General features: G+C 40.4%; 1 protein-coding gene across 1 annotated transcript; it reads right to left on the reverse strand.

Annotated features, from left to right (window-relative positions):
* Positions 1 to 3911: 3911 nt before the first annotated feature.
* Positions 3912 to 17306, reverse strand: RBBP9 (RB binding protein 9, serine hydrolase; the record flags this gene model as incomplete). The annotated part of the gene is made up of 5 exons (XM_084248243.1): positions 3912 to 4138; positions 11501 to 11586; positions 14511 to 14616; positions 15354 to 15396; positions 17208 to 17306. 5 exons carry the CDS (start codon positions 17304 to 17306, stop codon positions 3912 to 3914), a joined length of 561 nt encoding a protein of 186 aa, XP_084104369.1.
* Positions 17307 to 18981: the final 1675 nt, after the last annotated feature.

Below are 18981 nucleotides of genomic sequence, written 5' to 3' on the forward strand. Positions count from 1 at the left end.
AATTCTTTGGCCAGCTCTAGAGAGTTAGCATTCACATTAGCATTTTGAAATAGAGATCGTTTGTTCATGTGTTGGATATAAGACAAAGGAATCTGGGAGCCTGAAGCTACAAAGGTTTCTTTTCAACCCCCAGTCAGACTTGGGATGATACAAACAATGACCTTCCTGGCCTATTCAGTAGCACTAATCTTATTTAATAAGAAGACCGGGCCTCCCTAGTGGCGCAAGGTGTTATGCACCACACTATGAAGCAATCTGCAGCCTCTGCAGCATGAGTTTGATCCCTGGGCCAGGGAGCAACCCACGTGGCTCAGCAGACCTCTCCTGACTCGATGCTGCTCCCCTCAGCAGTGTATTTCAGTCAGTCTGCCTGTTCTGTTCCCCACTCTGTCTCTGGTGAATCCTCTCATCCCCCACATCTCTGGCCTGTACCCCAGCTCTTGTATGCATAAATAAATCTTTTTTAACCAAAAAAAAAAAAAAAAGATGACGACGACTACCTTGGAGGAGAGTTAAGAACGGGAAGGAAGAACCAGTTTGTTTTATTTTCCTTTAATTTATCTTTAACTGAGCTAACATTGGGGTAGTCCCATCAGGTACTACCACCATCAACTCACCCATACTCCACCACTGTAAACCATTACGCCTCCCTTCCTGTCCCCCTTGATGTGTCAGTTCTGCAGTCAGCTATCAAAGGTTAGTTTTTCAGCTTGTCTTTATCTGACTTACTTTAGTCACTTTATATTCCATATATTAGTGAAACCATCCAGGACCAGTTTGTTTTAAATATGGACTTGGTTTTGTCTTAATAGCCAGACATTGATTTTATTTTATTTATTTATTTTTAAAAAGATTTATTTATTTATTTATACAAGCACTGGGTAAAGTCAGAAGTGCAGGAGGGTGAAAGAATTCACCAGAGGGCCTCCCCTGTGGCGCAGCGGTTGAGCGCTGGGTTGCGAAGCTGCCCACAGCCTCTGCAGCGCCGGTTCGATCCCCGGCTGCTCCCCAGCCATGGGAGGAGGGTCCCACATGGCGCGCAGATCTCTCCTGCCTCCCACTGCTCCCCTCAGCAGTTTACCTCGGTCCTTCTGCCTGTTCTGCTCCCCGCTCTGGCTCTGGTGAATTCTCTCACCCTCCCGCGCTTCTGACTGTACCCAGTGCCTGTATAAATAAATAAAAATAAATCTTAAAAAAAAAAAAGAATTCACCAGAGCCAGAGCAGGGAGCAGAACAGGCAGATGGATGAAATACACTGCTGAGGGGAGCAGCGGGCGGCAGGAGAGGTCTGCGCGCCATGTGGGACCCTCGTTGGTGGCCCGAGATCGAACTGGTGCTGCAGAGGCTGCGAGCAGCGTTGCAGCCCAGTGCTCAACTGCTGCGCCACCAGGGAGGCCCCAGAGATTGACTTTAAAAAGTTATAATAAATGGTAAAAACAAAGTAGTTCTTAATGCACCTTTAAGCTTTTCATTCTGAATATTAATTGAGGGAGAAAAGAGGCAGTATTTTACTGCAGCACATGTGATGTAAGGTTAAATAGATATTTACACTACAGGAGTAAACTGACCAAAACTGTGGAGCCCTAGACTCATGACACTGAAAGATCAAATTGTAGGTGAGGTCCTAATCCTCACCTACATGGTTGAGAGTTCAACATGTAAGGTATTTTGTGTAAGTATTTTGCTTGCCTGAGCAAAGATATTCCCTGGAGTCTGTCAAGAGCCCCTAATAATGATCCATAGAGTTAAAAGAATCATGAGATTCTGTGATTCCTTGTTTAAATGTCCTGTATATGCCATTCTTCCTTGAAACTCCTCTGATCTTAGTTTGATGATGAGTATACAATGGAGCTATCATTTTTATGGTGATCAACTAATCAAGCTAATCAAAGCTGAAGTAGTATCAGAGTCACTTTCATTTTGAACTCATTATTAGATGGTAGCTGAGGGGAGAATATAAATACATACTGTATGACCAATGCAATCCAGTAGAATTATCTATAATGATAGAATATCTGCTATTCAATAAGGTACCCTAGTAGTCTGTCTTTTCAGAACTTTAAATGTGGCTAGTGTGAATGGACTGAATTTTCAACTGAATAGCTCCTGGGTTTATTGGCTACCATAGTGGGCAGCACAACTCAACAATCGTAAAAGTTTCTATTAATTTTTACAGAAGTGAAGAATATCAAAGTTAATTATTTGTCTATTGTATGTATTTGTTTTTTCTGTGGAGGAAGAGGATAAAACATATTGAGCTTTTATCTGTAAAGTTTGTAATTTTTTAAGAAAGCACCTCAGAAAACCAAATAGAGAATAAGCAGAACAAATATTAATTCCAAATCATTCAAATAGGATCAAACTTGGATTATAGACAATAAAATCAATGCTAAAGAGCCTCTTTATAAAGATCTTATATTGCTTTTCACTAACTGGTCCTGTAAGTTATCTTAAATCTTAACTATCTTAATTATAAAAGTATTACATATTTAGTGTAAAATTTCAAATAATCCCCAGATGCTTAAAGTAAAAAGATGTCCATCTTACTGTACTAAGCAAAATTCCACTTCCCAAAGATAATTGTTGCTAAAAGATTAGCAAGTCTTTCCTGATTTTTTTTTCCTTTGAGCATAAAAGGCATTTTAGGTTAAAATGATGGCTTTTAGTCCCCTCAAAGCATAAACAGTTCGGGAATTCACATAACTGCAGCAAATGTCAGGTCCAGCAACATTAAGCATGGATTCATTGGAAATTGTTTAAGGCAATATTTAAGAATAACAAAAAAATGTTAGGTAATGAAAAGGATCAGAAGAAAAATCATGGAATGGTACTTGAAAAACAGGTAAAGGAACATGGAAGTTAAAAGAACAAAATTTGAAGTACAGAAAAATTATTTTTAAAAATACTTAGGACTGTAACAAAATCCAAATTGTTCCCATGATTTCATCCTTTAATAATATATTCATTTCTTGGGCTTTATAGAGAATTATTAAGTGTACCTAAGTTAATACTTATAGCAGAGACCATGGATGGCTTGGACTGTGTGTCTTGTAGTGTTTGTAAATTTTTCATTTATACTGAAGTTGCCAACTTAATCCACATGTATATAGACTGGGTATAATTTACATATATATGGGTTGTATATACATCCATGCATATATATTCCCTGAATAAAAAAATCACTATGAAGTTTTTTTCTCAAAAATTCAGAAAATGGCAACATCTTGCAACATTTGTACATGGCAACAATTCAGACTGGGCATGAGTTCTCCACATTGCCACTCACCACGCTTGTCTTAGACTACTCTAGTCAGCTACATAGGCCATGCTTGTAGTCCCGCCTGATCTTTGCATTCAATTCACGACATGCAAATATACCATCCTCTCATGCTTGAAGGCCTGGGGGTTAGGGTGTTAAAAGTGGTGGCCCTGGTCTGGGTTTAAAATCCTGGGCCAGCCTGAAACTGCTAGTGTTTTGAGCTCTATGCCAACTCTGGACTTAGGCTTTCTTTTCCCAGTAAAACAGAAAAGTTTTATTTTAAAGAGGAGTAAGTACAATTCCTATGATACACATGAAACCTATCTGGTTTTAATCTGGACTAGGAGTCATGAAACCTAGGTTCCATTTCTGTCTCACTTTGAATTGATAAGTGTCATTAAGCTACTTTTATGTCAATTATCAAGTGAGAAATAACTGCTTTAGTTCATACATTTGGGGAGACAGATTCTATAGAAATGGAAATGTTATATGTAACAGTGTGAACACTAACTTGTGTCTGCTTTTAGGCATTTTTGGAATTTGATCAGTTTTATGTGTACAGTAATTACCTGATAATAGATTATTATCTATTAATGATCTGATAATTGTTCTACCCCTACATTAGTATGCAGAACAGCAAAAATGATCCTGTCTATGCTGGTACTTTCAACATAGACTTTACCACATTAACCAGTTCATGAAACTCTGTGTTCTGAAAGTGGCCACGGTCGGTGAATCTGTACAATTTGGCTCCCAACCTATCAGCCACTTCTTGTTGTTCTTTCCAGGGAAGAAAAGGATCATCAGTGGAGCCAAATTGCACAATGTGAGGACAGTTGGCTTTGATCTTCTCCCATTGCCAGGGGCGGTTGAAATATCCTATAAGAAAAAAATATTTATAACCGATTATTGTCCATTGATAGGCTACATTGTGAATTATAAGCATTTCTTTAGTTTTCCATTCTGTAGTACTTGATACCATAGCTACTTGTGAAGGGAGAATATGGAGCTCAAAAAAAATCAGGTCTTGAGGCTTCAAGTATAGACTATGGATTAGAAAATGGTCTACCAGGGGGGCGGAGCAACATGGCGGCGAGGAGACACTGCGAGTAAGATCTCCCATTAAAAAAAAGTTAATAGGGAGGAAAAGCGGCAGGTCCCAGTGAGAACTGGGACAGGGAAGATGAACGGACGACTCCAGCAAACTGCCCGAAGAAGAAAGTGGCCTTAAAGAGGACCAGAAGGGAGGAAAGCGCAGAACCCTGCTCCCCTCCCCCGCCCACAGGGGCGGCACTCTCCGATCAGCAGAGAGGAGGGAAACAACAAACTAAAACGGCCAACAAGAACAAAGGACGCAGCAAGCGGGACTGTGAGTGGAAAGGAACTATTTCAGCCACCACACCCCGTGAATGGGAGCTGTGGAAAACCCTGCAGGATCCGCCGCGGAGGTGAGCTCCAGGCGCCATTAAAGAGAGCCCCGCCCCCCAGGAGGAGGCCAGCACCAGCACACAGCCCCGGCTGCCCGGTAAGATTGCGCAGAAAGCAGCGTGCTGGATAACCAGACACGGATCAGGATTGCGCGGAAAAGCGGCGCGGATCACGCTGAAAAGCAGTGCGGTTGAAAAGCAAACGCGGAACCGGATCGGATCGCAGCTGCCCAGGTCCCCGCGCCTGCAACCTAGGCTTGCGGGGAGACGCGCGGAGGCCCTCCCTGAGTGAGCAGGAACCAGGCGCCCAGGCAGGGGAGCGGGATTCAAAAGGCGCCATTCCCGCGCCACTGATCTGGGCTACAGCCCGCGTCCTGGAACTGAGGGCTTTGGAACTGAGACCCGGGGCACGAAATTAGGGGCGTGGGTTCCCCACGACGGTGGGGCACAAGGCAGACACAGCACCCCAAAGCCGTTGAGGTGTACCCTACCATCCCCGCTCTATTCCCTGTCCCACGGGGTGGAAAATCAGCTCCCCAAGGGCTCTAGGAGAGATCTCTGGCGCCACCTAGCGACTTGAAGCCAGCAGAGACTCCTGAAGGAGCCAGTGGCCAGCTGGGAGTTAGCCCACACCGGGCCCCTTCCGACCAGTAGTCTGAGCCCACAGGGAGAGCGAGCACCCACAGCCGGGGCAGACCAGGCGCGCAGAAGAGTGTGCCTGAGACCGGGCGCGCAGGGAGTGTGTCCCACATCACCATTTTAGAACAGGGACATTTCTTCAGTAAAGACTACCTGCAGAAGGCTTCCTCAGGAGCCAGAGGTGAGCGGGGGAAGTTCGCCCACGCCAGACCCCCTCTGGCCTGCAGTCCAAGCCCAGAGGGGGAGCAGGAACCCACCGCCGGGGCAGACCAGGCGCACAGGGGAGTGTGTCCCCACATCGACATTTTAGAACAGGGACCTTTCTTCGGTAAAGACTGCTTGAAACTGACAGATGACTCCTGGAGGAACCAGAGGGGAGCAGAGAAGCCCACCCAAGATGCCGGCCAGTCCCAACAACACAGTGTCCCAACGCATACGGCAAATTAGAAAACAGACAGTAGGGAGGAGAAGAACCACACGCAACCTAGCAACTCTCCAGAGAAAAAGCACACCACAAAAAGAAAACCAGCCCCCAGATTGCAACGACAATAACTTGGAAGAATTTCTGAGCCTTCCAGAAAGAGAATTTAAAATTGCCGTGATTAAAAAACTGACAGAAGTCATAAAGGAAAACAATGATAAGGGAAAAATAATCAACGATCAGAAGAATGCAATTGAGTCCCTAGAGAAGGAAAACAATGGTCAGAAGAAAGAAATTGAGTCCCTAAAGAGGGAAGTAAAAGAAATGCAGGAGATCAAAGAATTAATGGAAGAACTAAAGAATTCTGGGAAAAGCAATGAAAGCAGAATAGATGAAATGGAAGAACGAATAAGTAATCTTGAAGACACAGAAATAAAAAGAACCAAAACAGAAAAGGAAAGAGAAGTACGAAGGAAAAAGAACGAAGAAAGACTTCGGGAACTATCTGACTCCATGAGGAAAGGAAATATAAGAGTTACAGGAATACCAGAAGGAGAGGAGAGAGATGTAGGAACAGAGAAAATATTCAAAGAGATAATTGAAGAGAACTTCCCAAATGTGAAGAAGGAGCTGAAAATTGATATACAAGAAGCAAGAAGAACACCAAACTTCCATGACGAAAGGAAAAATACAGCAAGACACATAATAGTAAAGCTCCCAAGAATCCAGGACAAGGAAAAAATAATGAAGCTGGCAAGAGGGAAGAAACAGATAACATTCAAAGGAAAGCCAATCAGGCTGACATCAGACTTCTCCGAAGAAACACTACGGGCAAGGAGAGAGTGGAGGGACATAGTCAACAGACTCCAAGAAAACAAATGCCAACCAAGAATACTCTATCCCGCAAAGCTCTCCTTCCTCTTTGAAGAAAGAATATGGACCTTCCCAGACAAACAGAAACTCCAGAATTTCATTACAACTAAACCCCCACTCCAAAAAATACTACAAGGAGTCCTAAAGCCAGAACCTCAGAGGGATGAATAACAATGAAAGAAGGCCAAAAAAAAAAAAAAACTATTAAAAGAATAAATAATTAAAATCAAAGGAAAGACAATCACAATGGCAAATACAGATGCTAACATATCAATATTATCTCTAAATGTAAATGGACTAAACTCTTCAATAAAAAGACATAGAGTTGCAGCCTGGATTAAGAAACAACCCAACCTTTTGCTGTCTCCAGGAAACACATTTAGCTACAAAAGATAAAAATAGGCTCAAAGTTAAAGGATGGAAAACAATCCTACAAGCAAATGGACCAAAAAAGAAAGCAGGAACAGCTATACTTATATCAGATAAAACAGATTTCAAACTCAAAAAGATAAAAAGAGACCCCAATGGTCACTACATTATGATCAAGGGGACAATACTTCAAGAAGAAATAACACTCATTAACATATACTCACCAAACGAAGGAGCACCAAAATATATCAGACAACTGTTGTCCTCTCTGAAAACAGACATCGGAGAAAACACATACATAGTGGGAGACTTCAACACACCACTATCAACAATGGATAGATCAACAAGACAAAAAATAAGTAAAGAAACCAAAGCTCTAAATAAGGACCTAGAGCAATTGGGCTTAACAGACATCTATAGAACACTAAACCCCAAAAAAACGGAGTACACATTTTTCTCAAGCGCACACGGATCATTCTCCAGGATCGATCACATACTGGGGCACAAGACAAACATCAACAGATACACCAAGATTGAAATCATACCAACCATCTTTTCTGACCATGAAGGCATCAAACTAGAAATAAACCATAAAAAGAAGGCAAGGAACTTTCCTACCTCATGGAGATTAAAAACCACACTACTGGAAGACCACTGGACTAATGAGGAGATCAAAGAAGAAATTAAAAAATTCTTTGAATTGAACGACAAGGAAGACACCAATATCCTAAATGTATGGGATGCAGCAAAAGCAGTAATAAGAGGAAAATATATAGCAATAGAAGCTCACATCAAGAAACAAGAAAGAACTCAAAGAAACAACCAAAGCTCGAAGCTCAAAGATCTAGAAAAAGAACAACAAAAAAACCCCAAAACCAGTAGAAGAAAAGAAATAATAAAAACCAAAGCAGAAATAAATGAAATTGAAACTAAAAAAACAATCCAAAAGATCAATGAAACCAAGAGCTGGTTCTTTGAAAAAATCAATAAAATAGACAAACCCCTAGCCAGGCTCACAAAGGAAAAAAGGGAGAAAGCACAAATAAACAGGATCATCAATGAAAGAGGAGAAATCACAACGGACACAGCAGAAATCAAAAGAATAATCAGTAACTACTATGAACAGTTATATGGAAACAAGTTTAACAATCTAGAGGAGATGGACAAATTCCTACAACTCTACAATCACCCAAAGCTAGATAAAGAAGAAATAGAACACCTAAACAGACCAATTACAATTAGCGAAATTGAAATGGTAATCAAAAACCTCCCCAAAAACAAAAGCCCAGGACCTGATGGATTTACAAATGAATTCTACCAAACATTCAGAGACAAATTAGTGCCTATCCTTCACAAACTCTTCCAAAAAATTGAGAAGGAAGGGACAATACCAAACACGTTCTATGAAGCCAACATTACACTAATACCAAAACCGAACAAGGACAACACAAAAAAGGAAAACTACAGGCCAATCTCCCTAATGAACACTGATGCAAAAATCCTCAATAAAATTTTAGCTATCAGAATCCAACAATGTATCCATAAGATAATTCACCACGACCAAGTAGGATTCATTCCAGGGACACAAGGATGGTTCAACATCCGAAAATCAATCAACGTTATCCAACACATCAACAAAAAGAAATATAAAAACCATATGATAATATCAATAGATGCCGAGAAAGCTTTCGACAAAGTGCAACACCCATTCATGATAAAAGCCCTTGAAATTCTTGGGATACAAGGAACATACCTCAACATCATAAAGGCCATCTATGACAAGCCAACAGCCAGTATCATTCTCAATGGTGAAAAGCTGAAAGCAATTCCATTAAGATCTGGAACAAGACAAGGATGTCCACTCTCACCACTGCTTTTCAATATAATACTGGAAGTCCTAGCCAGGGCAATAAGACAAGAGAAAGACATCCAAGGAATCCAAATAGGAAAAGAAGAAGTCAAACTATCACTATTTGCAGATGATATGATATTATACATAGAGAACCCCAAAAACTCCACAGAAAAACTAATTCAACTCATCAATCAGTTCAGTAAAGTGGCAGGATACAAAATCAACACGCAAAAGTCAGTAGCCTTCCTATACACAAACAATAAATCTGAAGAAGAAGAAATCAAAAAAACCATCCCTTTTGTTATTGAAACAAAAAAAATGAAATATTTGGGAATAAATCTAACAAAAGAGGTAAAGGACCTATACAAAGAAAACTATAAAACACTGTTAAAAGAAATAGAAGAAGACACAAAGAAATGGAGAGACATCCCCTGCTCATGGATTGGAAGAATAAACATTATTAAAATGGCCATCCTTCCAAAAGCAATATACAGATTCCATGCTATTCCAATGAAAAGTTCAATGTCATTCTTCAAAGAAATAGAACAATTATTGATGAAATTCATATGGAATCACAAAAAACCCCGAATAGCCAAAGCTCTCATGAAAAAAAAAGAAGGGAATGGAGGCATCACACTCCCAGACTTCAAACTATACTACAAAGCCATAATCATCAAAACTGCATGGTACTGGAACAAGAACAGACATACAGACCAATGGAATCGAATAGAAAATCCAGAAATAAACCCACAGATTTATGGTCAACTAATCTTTGACAAAGGAGCAAAGAGTATGCATTGGAGCAAAGAAAGTTTGTTCAATAAATGGTGCTGGGAAAACTGGGTCGCTACATGCAAAAGAATGAAGCTTGACCACTACCTCACCCCATACACAAAAATCAACTCAAAATGGATTAAAGAACTAGACATAAGACCTGAAACCATAAAATATATAGAAGGAAATATAGGCAAAACACTACGTGATTTGCACATCAAAGACATCTTTACAGACACATCACCCAAAGCAGTGATAGTGAAGGCAAAGATAAACAGCTGGGACTACATCAAATTAAAGAGCTTTTGCACAGCAAAAGAGACAATAACAAAAACAAAGAGAAACCCCACCAACTGGGAGAACATTTTTGCACCCAACACTAATGATAAAGGACTGATCACAAAAATCTGCAAAGAGCTGATGAGACTCAACAACAACAAAGAAAATAACCCAGTCAAAAAATGGGCAGAAGAGCTAAAAAGAAACTTCTCTGAAGAGGAAATGCAAATGGCCAACAGGCATATGAAAAAATGTTCAACATCACTTTCCATCAGGGAAATGCAAATCAAAACTACCATGAGATACCATCTTACACCAGTGAGAATGGCACATATTAAAAAAACTAGCAACAACAAATGTTGGCGAGGGTGTGGAGAAAAAGGAACTCTTCTGCACTGTTGGTGGGAGTGCAAACTGGTCCAACCACTGTGGAAAGCTGTGTGGAGATTTCTGGACCTACTAAACATAGAGCTTCCATATGATCCAGCAATTCCACTCCTAGGTATTTACCCAAAGGACACAGAAACATCAATTCCAAAGAACACCTGCACCCCTATGTTTATAGCAGCACTCTTTACAATAGCTAAGCTTTGGAAACAACCCAAATGCCCAAAAATAGATGACTGGATCAAGAAGATGTGGTACATATATACCATGGAATATTACTCAGCATTCAAAAAAGATAAACACATGCAATTTGCAGCAACATGGATGGCGCTGGAAGGGATCATGCTCAGCGAAATAAGCCAAAAAGAAAAAGAAAAATACCAGATGGTCTCACTCATAGCAGGAATCTAGAAAACTTAAATAAGGGACCAGGAAAATGAATAACTATAGGAAAGTGAAAATCAAAATCAACAAAAAACTATGAACCAGAGACACTTTTAGGGGGGCGGGGGCGGGAGGGGAGGGATTGGGGTCATAATGGGGGGGCTGCAATTGTATGGGGAATATAACAATAAAATTTATTATCTAAAAAAAAAAATAAAAAAATAAAAATAAAAATAAAAAAAAATAAAAAAAAAGAAAATCCCAAAGTGTACCATAATGATGACATAGATGGCCATTTCTGCCAGTATCAGGGAGTGAGGCAGCACTGAACAATGCTTTATGGAAGTCAATAAACAAAGAAGTTTTTGGAAAAAAAAAAAAAAAAAAAAAGAAAATGGTCTACCAGGGGCCTCCCTGGTGGCCTAGGAGTTAAGTCTCAGCATTATCACCATTATAGCCTGAGTTTGATCCCAACGAGGGAGCTAACCCACACGGCACAGTAGCCCTCTCCTGTCTCATATGCTGCTGCTCCCCTTAGCAGTGTATTTCAGTAAATCCACCTGTTCTGCCCCCTATTCTGTCTCTAGTAAATCCTCTCACATACACCCCCACCCCGGACTCTGGCCTACACCCCAGTTCTACGCAAAAAAAAAAAAAAAAAAAAGTCCACTTCTCAAAGTGCCTATCTTATACCCAGTGATGGGTAGTAAATATTTCTCATTTGCTGCTACATAATATTTTAGCTTATCTGAAAGAGAATACTGTTTCATAATGTGAAGAAGCAGCCCCGAGGCCAGAAGTAAGGTTTTTCTGTTGTCTTCTGCCACCACACTTACCACTTGCACGCTCATTTTCATCCCCCAAGTCTGATGTATATGCAGACACTAAAACAATAGCATATACTTGATGCGTTTCTGCATATCTAGAGAGAGAGAAATGATGTCAGCTAATATATAACATTAAGTTTGACCTCCAAAAAGTAAGTAAACGACCTAAAATCTCATTTGCTCTAATGTACAGGAGCCGTGTGCTAGATGCTGTTGAGGTTAATATGAAAAATGGCAAGGAAACTGAAATAATATAAGCCTTTTGGATAGTCACTCAACCTTGGCTATTTGATGGGTTTTTACTCATTCTTCAAAGTGGTTCAAAGCTGTCCTATAATTCTTTCCAAATATACAATATAATCATCCCCTTCCATGTGTGCATTAGTGCATGTTATTTGGTTGGCTGATGTGTAGTATACATCAGCATTATTTAGTTGGTTAATAAGTAGATTCTCAGGTTCAGTTAGAGCATGTGGTTCCAAGGGTTGGGACTGAGGCCCAGGTATCTGCATTTTAAGGTATTATACCTCCCCCAACCTGCAAGTCATCTATAAGCCATATTTTAAGAAAACTACCAGATCAAAAATTCACCTCTTTTACCATACATTCCACATTGCACTGTAATACTGCTTTCTGTCATATTATACCCCCCCCACCACCACCACCATAAGCCCTTGGCTAGCGAAAAGAAGATACGAACTTTCTTGACCATTATGACCCTGGTGTTTAGGAATGTGCCTGGCAAGTAGAGAGCTATTTGCAGAGAGTTCTCTCACTCAGCAAAGACTAAGTTAAGGAAAGATGTGGACTGGTAACAGTTTCAAGAGTTTCTGTGCCAAGGAAAGATTTAAGGCTGGTCTTTGTTTCTGGGACCTAAACTTTTTACCCAACCTTTTCAAATTGTTCAAACTACAGAAAAGTTAGAACAATAGCATCTTGTCATTCATTTTGTCACACGTCACCCCTGAATACGTTAGAATGTATTGCCTAAGGACAAGGCCATTCTCTCCTATAACCATGTTACCATAATTATACCTAATATATTTAACATTGATAGAGGAATAAGGTCTGTATTCATTTCCCCTCTCTCTAACTGTACTAAAAATGTTCTTTAAAATGGCTTTTCAACCCTAAATCCAGTCAAAGATGATGCATCACATTTGGTTTTCATAACACTTTAATCCATTAAAAAATTTTTTTTAATTAACACTAACATTTTTTAAGAGTTTAGTCCAGTTTTCTTGTACATTATTCCCTAAACTGAATTTCTGTGTCCTCATGATTAGACTGAGGTTAAATACTTTTGGCAAGAAAACTATATATATAGACAGTGGGCCTCCCTGGTGGCCTAGGGATTAAGTCTCAGCGCTATCACCATAGCGGCCTGAGTTTGATCCCCCGCCAAGAAGCTAAACCACATGTGGCACAGCAGACCTCTCCTGTCTTGCCCACTGCTCGCCTCAGCAGTGCATTTCAAAATATCCACCTGTTCTGCTCCCATTCTGTCTCTGGTGAATCCTCACACCCCAAACCTCTTTCCTACACCCCAGTTCTTCTAAGCAAAATTAAATAATTTTTTTTTTTTTTTAAAAAAGACTACTACATAGACAATATTATGTCCTTCCCATTCGGTCACATCAAAGGCACATGATGCTCGCCTCTCCCATTACCGGTGAGATTAAATGTGATTCCTTATGGTAATATAAATTAGGTCACTCCCTTTTGTGATAAATAAGTAATTCATAGGGTAGTCCTCAATGTTGATATTCCCTACAATCTCACACTTCATGTTTTGGGCATCTATTTTTCTCCTTGCCTACATTAACTTTTGAAGCTAATTCTGAAAATCCTGCAATAAGTTTCAGGGTTCTTTAAAAGAAAGCCCATCTTTATTAGCCAATGGCTTGATAAAAATTCAGTTGGCCTTGAACTGGTATAGATTTCGGCATAAAGAGATGTCTCCATCTATCTAGCAGCTTATAAATAGTATGCTGTACCATAATTCTGTAGCTCCTCATTGGAAAATGTTATTCTTATAGTTTTCATTGGTATACCTGAAAGATTATGGAATTTGAGAAGTGTCCAACATGTATTAGTAATTCACGCGACATCTTGCTTGGGAAAAGGCACAACACAAAAACTATAATCCTTTGCCATCCATTCTAAAAAATAGGGAGGAAACCCAACCCTAATAGACTTATTCAGCCATCTAAGTCCCTACTCCCTAGGCCACATAAGCCTATAGAGAAAGACATAATGTTTTGGTGGAAAGCATCTGGATGTGTCCTTAGGATGAATCCTAAGGATTTGGGGGTAGGGAGCACTAGCAGCCTCTAACAAATATTTACTAAGCACCTACCATCTGCCAGATTCTTCTAGGCACTGGGGTTTCAGTGTCAGAGTGAACAAAGTCCCACCCTCATGGAGTTACATTCTATTATCAGGAGACAGACAAGAAATAAACAGGATATCAGGTGGCGAAAAGTGCTATAGGTAATTTGGGGGATAAGAAGGTATAAGGGGGATAGGAATCAGAGGGGTGAGGTTGCTGTTTCAGAGAGTGATTAAAGAAGGCCTCACTGAAAGAAGATATTCTAGCAGAAACTTCAAAAATTCGAGAGGAAAAAAAAGTCTTGCAGGTATCTAGGGGACAGAGGGTATGGAAGAATAACAGCAAGCACAGGCCAAAGGAAGGTTCATGCTAAGCATGAAGTCTGTAATCCAGACTGGAGGCAGTAAAAACATCGGAGCTAGTGAGGCCTTGAAGGCTGAGCATTTCTTCTGAGGGTGACAGGAAGCAACCTGGGGCCTGGATCCTTAAAAGGATCATTGTATGCCAGGAAGAGCAAAAAAAATTTTAATCCACTAACCAAACCAGGAAGGAATTAGGACAGATTATGTTACAACTTTTGAGGTCAGCACTGTTTCTTCTACAGTATAATTTAAGATCTGCACAAGGTATTTCCCAAGCAAGCATGGCAGGAGCTCACACAGGGGTGACAATTTACAGGGATCACACCTCATGGCCGCAATGGCCCCGGAACTGTGGCCTATGATGATGGTCTTCTCATCACAGTGCAGCTCTGTCTCCATGAAGGGCAGCCAGATGTGCTCTCTAGCTGTAACTAAGGTTCAGGGTAAAGAAACAGCCTGTCATTTGATAGGGACAGTCTTAGCTTAACACTACCCCACCTTTCTAACAGACTCAGCTGATCACAACTTTTAAAACTACAGGACCATAATGGCTTATGGGGCTCTCTTATTATAGTCAAAAACTTGTATTGCTGTTTGAAAGATTCAAATCTGTAGTTTTACTTTTATTTCTTACCAAGTTCTTGTGAGAAAACACTGAAGAAATAAGTAACCCTGAAGCTTTAATGTAAAGTTTCAAACTTAAAAAGCTACTGACAACATTTTCTCCCAAATTCATGCACTTATATAGACTTTCCTTCCCAAAAGGAAATCCCTGAAACAAGTCATAGACACATTCAGAACAACAGTGGCAATGTTACCTTTTAATATTAGAATCTCATATAAATGCTATAAAGTTTTGTATTTCTGCCTCAAAGGAAACGCCCATAAACTTTGCCTGAAAATATTTATTGATTTATAAAAGGGGAAAATCAAGTTGTTTGCAAAATTGAAAGTTAATTAGGTCCAGGTGCTTTTCTTGATATACTAGGATTTGGGGTTTTGTTTGTTTTAGTTTTGGGTTTACATCCTCCTCCCCAACCTGCCTGTTATCATTCAGTCTCAGATATATAGTCCCTCCGGCTTCTCTACTGTGAGATTTCTGTTCTCTCCAAGAAAATAATGACATCAAAACACAAAGAGGCTATTTTAAAGCAAGTTTAAAACTTACTTGGGTCAGGCATGTTTTTAGCCAAACACTGGAAACCAGGTATCTGTGATATGAGGAGAAGAAAAAAAGGATATAACAAAGAGCTTAATTGCACCTAATACATTACACCTAAGAGCTAATAAGAAATGAGACACTTGATACGATCTTTATCAATTCAACAAGTATTTGCTTACATTATTAAATGAAGTGGGTTAAGTGCTACAGGATTACACATGAATATGCAATCCCTCATAAACTCCTTCTGTCTGTAGTTCTATATCTAGCCAGCTGTGTAGATCTCTTTATAGAGAAAGCTACCTTAATACCCACTGCACAAGCATATATCTATAGCAAGGGCATGAGTGAATGCATTCTAGACAAACTGTCCTGAGTCAAAAAGAATGCACCAGGGAGGAAGTGAGATGTGATATACCCACCCCATTTTAGCAAAGCCCTGTCTGCTTCATCCATCTCCTGTCTTAAGTTCTAGAACTAGCTTTTGCCTTCTTCTAGAACTAGAAATTTTTGTTGGTAAAAATGCCTATAAGACTTCTGTAAGGGCCTTTTTTAAAATTTGGTAACATTGGGGCCTCCCTGGTGGTGCAAGGGGTTAAGACACAACCTATGAAGTTATCCACAGCCACTGCAGCACGAGTTCGATCCCCGGCCAGGGAGAAACCCACATGGCGCAGCAGACCTCTCCTGACTCATCCACTGCTCCCCTCAGCAATGTATTTCAGTCGATCTGCCTGTTCTATTCTCCACTGTCTCTGGTGAATCCTCTCACCCCCCGCACTTTGGCCTGTACCCCAGTTCCTGTAAGCATAAATAAATCTTAAAATAAAATTTGGTAACATTGGTTTACAACACGCATATGATTCAGGATCACATTTCTTTAGGTGTGTGTTAGCAATATGTTACTACCAATGCACTATCCTCTTGAAGAGTTGCAGCTGTGATCTTTGGGTTTATAGCTCTGACCATGGTTTTTAGACATAACCCTGAATTTTGTTCTTGAAACCAACTCTAGAGCTCTAGACAATAGGATTCCAGGAAGCAGTCCTATTGCCTGGCTATTGAAAAGGACTAAAAATAACAAGATGCACAAGACAACCCACAGTAGGATATAATTTCTCTAAAATTCACAAAGAAGCCAAATTAAACACCATATTTTTAAAGGATACATACAGATTGCAAAAGGGGAGCAAATGAAAAAACAAATTTCAGAGTGAGGGAAATGGGATGGGAGGTACATACAGGTGACTTCACATGCACAGGTAATGTTCTAGATTCTAGTTTGGGGATGGAGTCTCAGGTATTCATTACATTACATTTCATAATTTACATATTACACATTATATAATTTAATATTACCTACAGAATTTTTTTAAAAATCTGCAGCAAAGAAGAGAGAAGACAGATATGAACTTACCTGAGAAGTCCCAAATCTGACCCAGCAGCAGATACAGGAAGGGAGTAGGGATCTGGTCTCTAGGTCTAGTAGGTTGTCCTTTGTACTCTAAAGAATAAGCCCTCACCAAATGGGCCCTGGTGGAGGGCTTTGGTGCCCTGGTGGTGGGTAACATACACTTGAAGAGGTGTGACCCTGTACTCTAAATTACGCAGTGTTGTAAACCAATGTTACCTTAATTAAAAAAAATTTTTTTTGAAAAGCCCTAACAGAAGTCTTATAGGCAAATTACCTACCGAAATTCTGACCAAAGCTAATTACAGAGCTTAAGACAGAGGAAGGAATAAAAACAAGGTTTTGCTGAAGAGGGGTGGGTGGGGGGAGTTCAAACTTCAGTCCTCCTTCCCTTGTGTCCCTCCAGCGGTTGGCTGAATTCCCACAGCAGAGAAGCGCCTGTTTCTTACCTGCTCCAGCCCTTTTTTCACCCAGCCATACCAGCCGTGGGTGGCCACATCCCCTCCTCCGTTCCCGGGAACAATAACCGCTTTATTGGGAGAAGCCATGGTGCAGAGGGTCCAGTACCCCAGCAGCCAGTCGTGCAAGGCTCAAGAGTCTGAGATCGCATCCGCTAGGGAGCCTGCACTGTGGCATCCTGGGAATTGTAGTTCTAGGCAGCCTCTGGGGAAGTTAATTTTCTTTTTGGCCTTCCCTACTGCACCAACCAAAACCAAACCTTGTGGGTATGTAAATCCCTTTTATCTGCCTCTTACTAGTGCTCTCATTTTTGCTCCCTTATTTTGTACAGACTGTGACACACCCCAAATATGTTATCTCTTTAGTAGAAATACCGATATTTCTATAGAGAAATGTGATTTTAGTTCCAAAGATGCAGAAACACCTCTTTATTGAGGACTCCTGGAATCCATATTATTTTTCTTTCTGAATTCAAAACAGTTCTTAGTAGTATAATCAAATCAGCCCTAGTTGTTGTTTTTCATTGCTTTAAATGCTGTCCTTTTAAAAGTTTTTTTTTTTTTAATTTTTATTTTATACAAGAACTGGGGTACAGACCAGATGTGCGGGAGGGTGAGAGGATTCACCAGAGACAGAGTGGGGAACAGAACAGGCAGACTGACTGAAATACACTGCTGAGGGCAGCAGCAGGTGAGTCAGGAGAGATCTGCTGTGCCATGTGGGATTCTCGCCTGCTGGCCAGCATCGAACCGGCACTGCAGAGGCTGCGGACAGCTTCACAGCACTGAGCTCAACCACCTGCGCCAACAGGGGAGGCCCCCTTTTAAAATATTTCACCATTTGTGTGGAGTAGGATAATGTTCATACTTAAATCAATTTAGAGAGTGGAGAAACTAAGATACCAATGAAATGGTTCACCTATTGTGTTACAGAAGTCCTGAGATTTTAGGAACTTGTCATACCTTATAGATATATCCACACCTTATAGATATACCATTAGAGACTTATTGAATTGAGCCCTCAATTTAGCAAGAAGTGGGCAGAAGTGTACCTCTGTGGTTTAATGGGAATGAACAGAAAAGTGCTACTTCTTCCTTGCCTCTCCCATGAACCTGCTGTGTATTTCAGGCATATTTTAACATTGACATTGAAAAATACTCTTTGACAGCTTATGTTTGAATTGGCACAAGTAGGTAACCAATAATATACCGCCTCACCACCACATTCTTGGGAAGAGTAAACATCCTCCTTCCTCTTGAACTGAATTTTCTTGAAAAGGTCAGTGTCGACTGAATTTTAAATGTAAACTTATTTATTTCATATGGAATGAACTACTGAGTCACAAATCACCATGGCTGAATCTTGAAATAATTATGTTGAATAAAAGATGCCACCACATACCATATGATTGCATTTATTTAAAACTTGAAGAAGGGGGTTCTCCCTGGTGACACAGGGGTTAAAGTCTCAACACTACCAACCTATGCCAGCCACTGAAGCATGAGTTCAATCCTGGCCAGGGAGGTGACCCACATGGCACAGCAAACCTCTCCTGTCTCTCCTGCTGCTCCCCTCAGTGGTGTATTTCAGTCGATGCACCTGTTCTGCCCTTTATTCTCTGTCTCTAGTGAATCTTCTCACCCCTTGCACCTCTGGCCTACACCCTGTTCTTGTATACATAAGTAAATAAAAATAAATTGTTAAAAAAAATTAAAAAAAAAAACTAAAAAGATACAAGGGGCACAAGGAATCAACATGGGGCTC

This window comes from Talpa europaea, assembly GCF_964194135.1.
Source record: "Talpa europaea genome assembly, chromosome: 11".
Classification (NCBI taxonomy): Eukaryota; Metazoa; Chordata; class Mammalia; order Eulipotyphla; family Talpidae; genus Talpa; species Talpa europaea.